Source organism: Pteronotus mesoamericanus, unplaced genomic scaffold (genome assembly GCF_021234165.1).
Source record: "Pteronotus mesoamericanus isolate MK-2021 breed Mesoamerican mustached bat unplaced genomic scaffold, CSHL_Meso_final scaffold_408, whole genome shotgun sequence".
NCBI classification, from domain to species: Eukaryota; Metazoa; Chordata; class Mammalia; order Chiroptera; family Mormoopidae; genus Pteronotus; species Pteronotus mesoamericanus.
In genome coordinates this window covers 6,235,474-6,248,690 of record NW_026555315.1, presented here as the reverse complement: position 1 = coordinate 6,248,690, position 13,217 = coordinate 6,235,474, and the positions used below count along the sequence as shown (strand labels likewise).

The 13,217-nt window shown below is 49.2% G+C and overlaps 1 protein-coding gene across 1 annotated transcript; it reads left to right on the top strand.

Annotated features, from left to right (window-relative positions):
* Positions 1-7,630: 7,630 nt before the first annotated feature.
* LOC129086598 (C-C motif chemokine 3-like) lies at positions 7,631-8,986 on the top strand. Its single transcript, XM_054593213.1, has 3 exons — positions 7,631-7,706; positions 8,403-8,517; positions 8,896-8,986. Exons 1-3 carry the CDS (start codon positions 7,631-7,633, stop codon positions 8,984-8,986), a joined length of 282 nt encoding a protein of 93 aa, XP_054449188.1.
* The last annotated feature ends 4,231 nt before the right edge of the window (positions 8,987-13,217 follow it).

Here is a 13,217-nt window from a genome sequence, read left to right as displayed (position 1 = left end):
CAGGGACACAGCGGGTGTTAAATCCTGAGAGAAGCTCAACGGCTCGCCAGTGTCCAACAGGTGCAAGGGAACCTTCAGCGTTCTCTATGAAGCACCTTCCTCCCTTCCTTCAAACAGGGCTTTTATGCTTGTTTCTAGCTCTCTTCTGGAATATCCAGCAGGAGAGGACGATACTTCAGTAAAACGTAACTAAGTACCTACTATACGACAGGCACCAAGTCAGGCATTGAGGACACACGCTTTGGAAAGTGGCAGTGAAGTGTTAAAAAAGGCTTCCCAAAACCATGATGTCTGATTTTTGTAAAAATTTATATTAATTTGCTTTGTTCTCAATAGAAAATACTCATAGTTACTGCATAAAATTTAGAAAATATAGACAATCATAAGAAAACAATAATTATCCAGCATTCCGCACAGTTTTGCCCTTTACTGTTGTTACTTAGCAATTTTGTTACTTCCTTGAGCTGGTATATCTTATTATTGCTACTTTATATTCCTCCTTTTCATTAACAACTTAAAAGTTATTAAAAAAATTAGCATGCATATTTTATTGCATGGATATACCAAAATTTTACACCAAAATTTATCTTCAACCATTATGTTGCTTAGGTCAGTCCATTCAGATTGTTCTCATTGTTTTTCTACTATAAATTGAATTGAGACTTGAAGGATGGTTAGCCATGAAAAGAGTGTGTGGGTAGGGTTATTCAGGCACAGAACAAGAAGGCTGCACTTTTTTAAATACATGAAATAGATTAATTGAAATATTCAGCAATAATAATAATAGCAACTAACAATGTCATCTGTGGAAAATGCGTTCTTGTGGCGTTTAACGGAGAATTTCCTGAGACCTGCATGGGAGGATGTGGCTCTGCGGTGAACTTGATCAGTGATGTAAAATTAAGGGGGTTCCCCTCCTGCCTTCCCAGTGTCCCGTCTCTGTTCATCTCACCATGGAAAAAGTCCAGCTGTGTCCTCAGCAAGAACAAGTCAAAAGCCAGTGCCCAGAGTGTCTGCTCCATATTGAAGTCCAGTCCAGGGCAGCATCTGGCTGGCTTAGCGTGTGTTCCTAGCCGCAGTGCATGGCTGCGCTGTTGTGTTCAGGCCCCCTCCTGCAGTCTGCATGTGGAGTCCCCATGGCCACAGGCCCCTTGGCTGCTGAGGCCACTTGGCTATAGAGACAACAGGTGTGTGCACGGTACACGTGCAGGTCATGGAGAGAGAGTAAGGAAGAGAGAGGAGAGAGAGAGGCCAGGGAGGAAGAGAGAGAGAGATTAGTCCTTTTAGAGCCCAGGCTGTCTGCTGCAGGCCCCGGTAGCTGCGAGACCCCCACGGCCGTGGCCCCCGTGATAGGGTGCATGAAGGAATGGGGTGAGTGCGTCACTGGGTGGGCAAGAGGGAGCAAGTCCTTGGTTCCCCTGGGGTTATAACCAGGAGCTTAGGTTTGGAAAGGACCAGATGCTTTTCCAAAATGACCGACCAACTTCCCAAGCTTTCCCAGGCTCTGGACAGGTCTCCACCCCCTAGCTATACTGACAGGCTCTATGGCCCGGCAGCGCCCCCAGTGCCCCCCCACAATCCAGTCCTGGAAGGGGGAGGGAGGAGTGTCACCCCCTTGGCAGAGCACAGTGCTGTGGTGCCCTGGGGTGTGAGGCTGGGGCTTCCTGGCTAAGCAAGCAGGCTCATGCGCCCCAGTGTACTCAGTCCAACATCTAGTTCCCTTCACTCCCTCTTTCTAGCTCAATGCCCATGGCCACAGGAACACTTGCTATGAGCCAGTTCTAATTCTATTATAGGTGCTAAGGAATTTATTTTATGTTTTAGAAAGATTTTACTTATTTATTTTTAGAGGGAGGGAGAAAGAGAGGGAGACATCGATGCGTGGTTGCCTCTTGTGCGCCCCCTACTGGGGACCTGACCAGGAACCCAGGCATGTGCCCTGACTGGGAATCGAACTGCCAACCTTTTGGTTCACAGTTCGGCACTCAATCCACTGAGCCACAGAAGCCAGGGCATATAGATGCTAATGTATTTAATTCTACTATTATTGTCCCCTGTCTCACATTAGGAAACTGAAGCACAGACAGATACGTAGCCTACGGAAGAACGCAACTCATCATGATAGATTTGGAAATGACACCAAAGAGGTCTGGCTCTAGATCATAAGTAAATCAGAAAAAGAAAATGTGCTCATTATACATGTACGTTACAAGCTTAACAGCCAAAGTTTTGTGATTATGATGTAAAATGTCTTTTAGTTTTACATATTGCATGCCTTTAAACAGTGGAACCCATGCGTTTCTCTCTTTTCCCTAGCAAAGTTAGAGAATTAGAGAGTAGTTTTCCTTGTTTGTTCTGAACGTCAATCCCTGCAGCTGCTGTGGGATGCAGCCACGCGTGGAGCGCTTCGCTCTGCCCTGTGATTTACCGGAAGGGGAAGTTGGGCCTGGCCGAGTGGACACCGCATTCATAAAAAGCAGAAAGGAGACCTGCGCTTTCCAGGGATTACGCGGAGTCAGAGGGCTGAGGCTCGGTTTCCAGGAAGTCTGAAGGTAGCAAGCAGCGTGGACACAGAGGGAAGCAGAGATCCGGTCACAGAGGAGAGGCTCCCATTTAGTGCCGGAAACAATAGCGAGTATTTGAACAGAAAGGGGCAGAGACTGATTTGCACTTTAACAAAATCACTTTGGATGCTGTGTGAGAGAGGCAAGCCGGAGGAAGGGCCGGTTGAGAGGACCCTCTTACAGCTGGTTGTCCTGGTAAGAAATGGTGAGGGTTTGACCTCAGACAGCGGCAGTGGGAATGGGGAGAAGCAGATCCACTTCATTTCAAAATGCAACAGAGTCGGTGATTGGATGCAGCAGTTCCCCTTTTCTCAGAGAACACGTTCCAAGACCCCCAGTGGTTGCGTAACACCTTAGTACTACCCAGCATATCCAACAAAAGTAGGTTTACACAGTTGTTTGTATGGATAATGGATATATAACCCCAGAATATATACTAATAGAAGAATACACTGTTTTGCTCACTCACAAATGTAAACCTCCTTCTGCCAACCCCTGTGTGCCTTTCTTATGCTGCATGCACACCTTTGCCCTAACAGGAAGCATCCGTGGCTCCTCTGTGGCACATCCCAATTGCCAGCATTGCTACTCTTGCGCTCTGAAGCCATGGTTAAGTAAAATAAGTGTTACTTGAACTCAAGCCCTGTGATATCCACAATCAACCCGATAACTGAGACAGCTACTAAGTGATTAACTGGCAGGTCGTATATACCGTTGGGGCTACACTAGACCAACAGATGATTCACATCCCCACTGGGATGGGGCAGGACAACACACAATTTAAAACTTATGAATTGTTTAAATCTGAATTTTTAGTAAATATTTTGGACCATAACTGACCACAGGTAACTGAAACCAAGGAAAGGGAAACCGTGGGTAAGGCGGGCTACTATAGGTTGACGGGGGTGAACGAGAGGGACGAGCCAAGGGGGACACAGGTCTGGCTTGGAAGCTGGGCAAGAGGGGATGCCTTCTACTGAGCAGAGAATGCAGAAGGAGCAGCAGAGAGACGGGAAGGATGTGGTGCAACGTCAGCACGTGTGCCTTGATCTACTGCACACATGCAGACCCTTGGCCAGAGGAGCATGACAAAGAACTCAAGACAGGACAGCAGAGGGAAGGGCTACATGGGAACACAGTCTCTCTAGGAGGCTGGACAGGGCCCCCAGGACATTGCTTCTACCTACAGGAAGGGGGGGCCAAGCCTGCTGCAGCCTGACTCTGGGCCACGCCTGAAAGAAGAAGGCCAAGGCCAGACCGAACAAGCGCATTGTTATCAGTGAACCCATCCGCGGAGCCACAGCTGGTGAAACAGGAGAGCTGAGACCGACCCCTGGGCAGGTGGAATTGCGGGGCCAGAAACGGAAAGGAAGCCAGCACAGCAGGGCCAGGGCTTGGGAGCAACGAGGTGGGGACCAGAGCAGGACAAGGCGGTGACGTTGCAGAATTCCCTGAACTCATGGCTGGCGCACTCTCCTGGCCTGAGGCGGGGCCTCGAGGAGGCTGGAAGGGGCTGGAAGTTGGGCTGCAAAGGAAGCGCCCCCATGCTGACGGGGCCCCGTGCTCGCTGCCGGCTACTTACTGCCACCACTGCCCGAGAGATCTCGGGGGTCCCCAAATGTCAGCACCTTGACTCCATGGCCTTTCTGACCCTTTCCTTCCTCTTAGTATTTCAGCTCTACCGTGGGACTTCGTCCCAACGCATACTGTTAATTAAATCCGTAATTAAAAATTGAGGTGGGAATATCAGTTTACCACCTAGGACATTTCTAAGACCCGTCATAAGCAACGCACGCACCCTAAGGCTCCCTCACAGTGAATATATCCTGAGTAAGCACTGACTTTACATGCAAGCATGTTATTTTCCTATTCCAGTAAAAACACATCAAGACAAAGGGGGATTTCCTGGTTCTAGGATTAATATGGAAAGCCTTACGTATATAAATACTAAGATGAAATTTTATATTCAATAAATCACCTTTATTAAACCCACCCTCAAGACATGGCATGAATTTGGTGTAAGTCAACAGGACCTGGTCTTCATTTTTTGAAGAGAAAATTAGGTAAATAATGCATTAGAACCCTATGTGGCAAGTGCTGCCATCACGGAGGTAGATAACAGGGTCTACGACCAGAAAGCGGCTGACTCGGCAGTTTTCCATTTCCTCCTTCGTGCCCTGCCGGACCCGAGACGCCGGCCTCAGGAACTGAAGCGGAGCGCGAGGCCAGGACGGACGGACGCAGCCCAGGGTGTCCGCGGAGCGCGGGGCGGGCGGAGGAGGCGCGGCGCGGGGGCGGCGGCGGCGCTGTGGTCCCGAGTTTCCCATGAAACAGGTGATAGACTCCACTCTTGGAACGGGCAGTAATGAGGGAAAGCACCGGATGCTGGAGCCTGGGTGAGCCGGGCTATGGCCCCTGACCTTGCCTTTGCCTCGCCTCCCTCAAAGCCAGCACCAGCCGTCACAGGGATGGGACAGGAACGCAGCCCACGCGTTTGCAGAGACGGGAGCTCTGAAGACACAGGAAGGACGGAGTTCCTAAGGAGTGGCCGCACTTCACTATGTCTTGTTTCCTCCATGGCTCTAGCCCCTTGCGGGGCGTGGGGGGGTGGGGGGCGGGATCGAAGTCCTCCGGTCCGGCCCCAGTGTAGCTTCATCATCCGCATTTGCTCCGCCACCCGCACTCGTGGACGGGTCTCTCCTCCTTCTGAGCCGGCAGTTTTGCGCCTGCGACTCTGCGACAGCGGGACCTCTGCCGCCACCCCACCGACGTGTGCCCGAGCCCTGCGTGGGTCTCGGGACCCAGCCCAAGTGCCAGCCCTGCTGCGGAGCCTTCTTCAGCCCTCCCAGGGGGCGTCACTGCTCTCTGCTCCTGGCGTTCTGAGCCTTCGGTCACCTTTCTCCTGGGCAACTTAGCGCTTTCTGCTCAGCGCTGTGGGGACCCGATTGCATATTCTCCCTGTTCCTGCGAGACCCGGGCGTCTAGACGGCAAAGCCCAGTGCCAAGAGCTAAATCTATTTCTCATTATGAAATGTGATTTATGCTTATTAATCATGTAACAGTAAAATAATAAAGAATGGAGGAGGAAAAAAACACCATACAGACCTGACTGAGAAAGTGGGCCTTTTTCCACCACTGAAATTATGAATTGAAAAGAATATTGCTTTATTTATTTATTAAAACTTTTTTTTTGCACATCCCTCCTTTGGATCTACCAGGTTTAAGACAATCACGGACCGCTGTATTCCCATTATTCTGAAATTCTTGTCACAGTTTATACATTTAAGATCTTAAAAACTGAAAGGTTTAGAAACCATTGTTAACATGTAAAAATAATTTAGAAAAAAATGTGTGTAATAAACTAGTGTATTTTCGTTTTAAGTTGATTTATTACATAACTTTATTTTGAGAAATTCTCAAACTTATAAAATACTAGTTGCAAATATAGCACAAAGGTTTTTTCCTGAACCATTTGACAGTGTCATTTACCTGATACTATCACTAAAAACCCTTTTCTTAAAAAAAATTTTTTTTTATTGTTCAAATACATTTGTCTCCATTTTCCTGCCACCACTTTTTCCTGCCCCACCCACCCCCACTTCCCACCCTCAATGCTTCCTCTCTGGCTTTGTCCATGGAAGAAAACGGCTTTAAATTTGGCATTATTTATGTAAATATCTACAGGTTCCTTAAATATAGTCCAGAGAAGTGGAAATCAAAGCTTTATTTTAGCAAAGTCCATTGGGCAGAAACTTCAGTGTATTTCTCAAGAATTTCTTGCAAGTTAATATTAACTGACAACAATCTCCTTCCCAACCAGTGTTGTTGTAAATGTTTTAAAACAAAATGTGTCTGTCGATGTGTGAGACGGCTAGGAAGGCAATACAGTCTCACTTCAAAAAAAAATTAAGAAAACTCCAGAAAAAGAGAAAAACAAGAAAATCATTCACCCATAGGTCTTTCACACATATGGACGTACTATTGCTGCAATAGGACACTTTTCTCCAATGCTTTTTGTTTTTTCTATGTCTAGCATTTATGTGTGTAAGCTATATATGTATGTATATAGTTACAATATTTGTCCTATGTGTGTGTATATGTGTACAACTCTTCATCTTGTACAATTTGTATGATTTTTCATCTTACTTTTTTATAACTGATATTATATTTATTCTGCTACATTTTATTCAGTTTAAAGGTGTCATAATAAACAATTGGGTGCATCCTAACTTACTTTATCATTCCTGGTGGCGGAGAAGGTTTCCTTATTTTAGATGCGGGGTCAGAAATACCTTTATGTTTGAAGTCGCTTCTGTACTTGGGTTTATTTCTTTAGAACTCTTTCCAGGAAATGCGTCCTTTAGGTTAATAGGTATTAACGTTTTTAGGCTCCTGATATATTAACACCCACATCTAATGTGCCTTTATGGTCCTCAACTAGTGTTTAACCCAGCGAACCTAGTCATTCAGTGACTGTTAGATGAATAGACAAATGACCTCATGCTTCCTAGTCCTCTAGTGGGGACTCCTTCATTCAGTTTCGTCCTCCAAGGGAGGGTGTGCCACCCTCCACGACACCCCCACATCTACCCCATCCGAGTGGCCAGGGCAGCTGAGGACGCGCAGAAGGGTCAGCTCTGCTGGGGAGGACGGAGAGGGGGGCTTCGTGCCTCGATCAGTCTCTACAGAAAGGGACCAGTGAAGACAAGCCCTGAGCCTAGAAACACTTCTCTCCTCCTGCTCTCAGGGGAAACCATTTCCTCGTGAGAAACCAGAACAAGCTGACATGAGTTGTGGTCTCCGACTTCTGGCTCTGAGAAGCTATTCTTGGTTATGCCGAGACCCTGTGGTCGCCCGGGACCTGAGTTGCGCAACACTCAGCCTGACACCACCACTGTGCTTAAAAATTTCCAGCTCACCCCCGGATTCCATTTCCCCATCCGCCAGGGGGCCTATAAAGAGCAGGGGCGATGGCTCCGCACGGCGGCAGAGGGACGCAGCCAGCAGTGAGCGCCCGCTTCCGTCTCTGCTCTCCCTTCTCTGCGCCCCCACCGTCCCTCGGCACCATGCAGGCCTCCGGGGCCGCCCTGGCCGTCCTTCTCTGCGCCACCGCCCTCTGCAGCCAGGGCTTCGCCGCACCACGTGAGTCTGTGCTGTGGCTGTAGGTACCCTCGACTCTCTGGCCACAGTCCGACCACAGCCATCTTTTCTTGTGGCCTTGAGGGCCCACAAGAGAAAATAGAGGACTTCTTAAAAGGGTTATAAAGCACCTTTGCTTTTTCTGCAAGACTTGTATTTTCATCTTACAGAAGGGTGTTAGGAGCCTAGTCTCCGCATCTGAGAGCCGGGGGTCTGGGGTGGGGGCGTACCAGTCCCATTTTCCAGATGGCAACAGAAGGACCTAAGCAAATGAGTTTGCAAGAGGCAAACCCAAGTGGTGTTGCTCTTCCACTAACTCATCCTGGTCCCCGTCCCCACGCCCCAGAGCTCTGTCCCTTGGATGTTTTAGGAGATATGTCTGAGGCTTCTGTTTTGCGGGGGATATGGCTTCTTGAAGGGAGATCAGAAAACAGTGGCTGGGGTGTCTGTCGCAGAGAGAGACAGCGCCCGCGAGGAAGACTCAGAGAGAAACAAGGGTACAGGCAGAACCAAGGACCAAGACAGGGAAAGTTCGGGCAAAAACGCCCACTGCCTCCTAGAGACCTTGCCTCCCAGCCCCCGCCCGGGGCAAGGCTGCTGTCTGGCTCCGTGCCTTCCTCACCCACTCAGGGTCAGACCTCGGGTCTTGCCTTTTCTCCTGCACTGTGACTCAGGCTCATTCGGTCTCTTCCTCTCCAGTTGGCGCCGACACCCCGACCGCCTGCTGCTTCTCCTACACCTCCCGGCAGATTCCGCGTAAATTCATAGCCGACTATTTTGAGACCAGCAGCCAGTGCTCCCAGCCCGGTGTCATGTAAGTGCCAGCCTGGGGAGATGGAGAGGGTGTGGGGTGGGGGCACAGGCAGGCCAGGGGGCCATCCTGGGAAGGCCCTGTCCTCCAGGACGTCCTATCAGCTATGCACGACCCAGTCTCCGAGGTGTGGCCCGACCTGGCCAGAGGCTTGCGGAGTCAGGGTGGGGGCTGGTTCAGCCAGAGGGAAGGGAGGGGGAGAGGGAGGCGGTAGCAGGGTCCTCGGAGGGGCTCCCTGAGTCGGTGAGAGCAGCTCCCTGGCCTGAGAGAGGGAGCAGGCCCTGAGCTGCCAGGACAGAGCGTGGGTGCCAGGGCCACGGGGGACCCCGGGCCGCCCCTGCCGGATGGCTCGGCGTGTAACCCTCCCCCTCCTCTCCACAGCTTCCTCACCAAAAGAAGCCGGCAGGTCTGTGCCGACCCCAGTCAGACCTGGGTCCAGGAGTACATCACTGACCTGGAGCTGAATGCCTGAGTGGCCTGGAAGCTTTGAGGAGCCCAGTGACCTCGGTGGGCCAACAGGAAGCAGGGGCCCGAGCCTCGGAAACACCCCGTGACCTGCACAGCTACCTCTCCTGTGGGCTGGTTGTTGCCAAACACCCACACTCTGGGACCCTTCCTAACTTAACTTTCAACTTATTTATACTATTTAATTGTCGTAATCTATTTTCAATGTCACACTGTGTTGGGGACTGTTTGCTCCAAGAGATCTCAGGACACATTCGTCACCACCCTCCCCTCTCCTTCGCTTGCACTATGATCGGCAACAATTGAGTGATGGTCATCCGTTCGTTCTGGGCGGAGGTGGCCCAGAGCATGAAACGTTTCTGTTTGGTTCTGTGTTCAGCCTGGAGAAATAATAAAGATGCTCTTTTAAAAAGTAAACTGGTAATGAGTTTGCTTTTGTTTATCTGGCAGATCAGAGCCACTGGTTGAAAGGAACAACAGCAAAGGGTAGGAAGATGCGACATGGCGGGGAACCAGGAGAGGAGGAAGGGGGGCTATCATAGAGACGCTCTGCTGTGCGCCGGAACTGTGCCTCCGGCACGTTGAAATTATGAAGCTTATAAATCGAATTATAATATATGTGCTCTAGGAGAATTCACTACTCGAATGGATACCATTAAGCAGGGCATTTGTAAGTACATATTTATATAAATCATGCTTTTTAAAGAACAATTACTAACATCTTTGAGACTTAGTCTAGACCAAGTGTGTTTTCTGCAGTGTCTCCTTGGTCCTCACAAGGAGGTGGTAGAGCTTTGGGACTATTAATAGCCTCATTTGACAGAAGAGTCAACTGGGGCTGGGGCTCAGAGAGGTTAAGCAACTTGGCCAAGGTCACACAGCAAATGGTACAAGTGGGTCCCCGAACTAGACTCTGATACAACCACAGGTTATCTTCTTAACCAGCAGCCAAGTTATTTCCCAAAATGCAATCCACCTGTACTCAAATCACAAGCAATGACTGTTTAAACCACTCATATCCGAATTTTTAGATGTGGACCTGAAAACTGATATTTCTAGCAAGTGTATCAGGATTTCCACATGCACAGTAACAGCTAAGAGCCACTGAAATAGTCACACAGGATTCACCGCTTTTCCAAAGGCGGCGCGTACCTGCCGTGTGGTCCTGTTGTCTGCTTCCGGTGAACCCACGCACCGCAAAATGCCCGGCTAATGTTACAGGGAAGGGTAGCCGCCTGCGTGTGAGTTCCGCCTACAAGCAGGACTCTGTTTGTAGGTTTCCTGAGGAAGCTGAGCTGTGTAACAGATGGATTGTCTAGGTTATAGTTACAACGATAAGAAATGCACACTGAGCTAGGGTCCTTTTTGCTAAAGAAGAAGTTCAAAAGAGTTGCGAGAAACTCAAAAAGTATTCACTTTTATAAGCCATGATTATTTCATTTTGTTTAAAATACTCTAACTTTTATACCCAAAATTAGTTTAGAATTGTAATGATGAAACGTTTTGGAGTACAATTGTATCATGAGGGCAATGCAACAAAGAAGTCCATTTGCCCACAGCTTTCATATCACACACACACACTCCCACACACGCCTGCCGGGCAACACTGCACAACCCCCTTCAGGGACGAGGGCCCCGTCCCCTAACGACACGGCCACCCACGCCTGTGAGAAGTGTGCAGGCACTCACTCAGGAAAGTGGGAGGAACGGACCTTGTCTCCGGGGAAGCAGCGGGGGTGTGCCTGGTCCCTCTTCGCTAGCCTCCAGCATCGCGGGACGCACAGAGCCTGCGCGCTTACACTGAACTGCTTCTAGAGGTGCGACAACCCAAAGTCAAGGAAGAAGCTTAACTAGCTCAACATTCCCTAAACACAGGTGTGAGCAGAGTCATAGAACTAGGACCCCCGTGCCGTAAAAGGGGCTGTGGGGGCTGCATCGTTGATCTGTCCATAGGGCCTTTCAGAGCCTAGATGTGACTGAGATCCTTGGTCAGCCCCCTGGCTGACCTCCCTGGGGAATGTCCTCTGTGGACACATGCATGTGCTGGGGAAGACCCTTTTCTGGGGGTGCTTACCTTCTGTTCATGCGAGTTAGGAGCCTGGGCTTTGCCTTAGGTATTGAGTAATCCGTGGCCATTTGTAGCTGGTCCTGGGGTTTCTTGGGCAATGCAACACCCTTCTGATGATAGCAGGATTCTGATCCCTTTACTTCTGATCAATTCTATGGGCTGAATAACCAGAAGTGGAGAGCCTGTTCAGTTGCATACCTTGCCTTTTAACTGGGCCTGGGAATGTGTGCTTCCCAGCGCGGGCCCAATGATACAGCCACCCCTAAGGTCCTACCTCCTGGCCCCCTGGTGAGAGGCCTCGACCTCCATCTTGGCCCCTGCGGAGGTGGCGCAATGTGCAGAAGTGATAGATATTTGACGCCTAGCATAGGTACTTACGCACCTTCACAAGGAGCTGGTTGCCCAGTTTCAGTAAGACAAACATTTCATAGGAGAAGGTGGGGAGGAGGAGTTAGGGCCACAGCTGGACGCCAGCTTTTTCTCCTGTTAGGTCTCCTGCGTCCCTGCCTCTGCTCACACTGGCCTCAGCCTGGAGAGAGATGTCTGCAAGCACGGCCCTTCTAGGCTCCATGTTACTGGTGAAAGTCGACAGGTTGGAAAGGCATCTCTTAGCAAAGCTGCCTTGTCATTTTTTGAAATGAGCCCATTTCAAAGTAGCCTAAATTCTTTCTTACAGGACCTTACTGATGGATGCAAGACGTAGCTATGATGTTCCAATATGTGGGATCTTACGTATCAAATTCCTTAACGCTGCAGCCTTCATATGTGGCACAGGACCTTAGCACCAGCCGGACGGACGGCAGACCACAGCAGCGAAGCCAGGTAAGAGCGGTTCCCAGGGGCAGTGCCAGAGCACGGCTGGGGCTACGCCGGGAGCTCGTTGGGAATGCAAATTCCAAGCGCTCCCTCCGCTTCAGAAGGCGGAGCACAGCGACCTGTGTTTTAACAAACCTCTGGGTAATTCCCATGCACGACAAAATTTAAAAACCGCTCTTATTTAACAAGGTGTTTGCCAAATTCCCTCCGGCTTTTCTAGTACAACCAATCGCACACTTCAGCCGGGGCCATGACTTCCAACAGATGCTGCATCTCCACACAGGAGATGCTTCTCAGAACCTGGGTAGTTTCAAGGAGAAAAACAAACAAGCAAACAGGCCCAGCTCTAAGAAGCTCAAATAATAAATCCTGTGGCTTCAAGACTGAGGGGTACAGGGGGCCTCTGGCTTCAGGCAGAACCTCGGATGCTATTGTTCTTCTCTTTCTGATCCTTCTGTGTGGGAGTCCCAGGTACCTCATAGTGTTACATGAATCCTTCCTCTTTTTCTTTTCTTTCTCTTTTTCAGAGAACAGAGAGGTTGGATCTTCACTGGAAAAAAACAATCACTAGTTTCTCTTGGATTTGACTGACTTAAGGTCAGAATCCCAATTCCTACCAATTCCTAACCAATCACTGTGGCTATGGGGATGGGTTTCACTGATTGGCTTAGGCGAATCAGGGCACATTCCTGGAATGTGGGTTGGATGAATTTCACATAAACTTAAAGTCTGAGGATTATGAGGAAGAGTGACTCCTCAAAGAACTGTGGGTTTCTGGCACTGGGAAGGAAGTAGAATAGATGCTGGTCAGAAAAAAAAAAATCTATTCCATTATGTGTTTTCCTGAGGACTTTTTCCCTTGTTGGGTGAACGGCACTAACACATTGTATGTGATGAACATTTATTTTTCTTTTTTTAAAAAAATATTTTCTTCTAAGTAATTTATTTTTTAAAAAAGATTTTATTTATTTATTTATAGAGAGAGGGGAAGGGAGGGAGAAAGGGAGGGAGAGAAACATCAATGTGTGGGTGCCTCTCAAGCACCCCCCACTGGGGACCTGGCCTGGAACCCAGGCATGTGCCCTGACTGGGAATCATACTGGTAACCCTTTGATTCACAGGCCAGCACTCAATCCACTGAGCCACACCAGCCAGGGCATGATGAACATTTCTTCTCCTATGCTCCCTAGATTAGAAACCCTTAGTCTCCCACCTTCCGTAATTATTTTTACAAAAATGCTGACTTGTGTATTTCCCGTTGTCCTATAAACAGCTCTTGCCCAAATCTAAGGCCGAAGACACCACACTCTTTTTGGTGCCAAGGTAACCACCAGAAAATGAAACTACGCGTCGG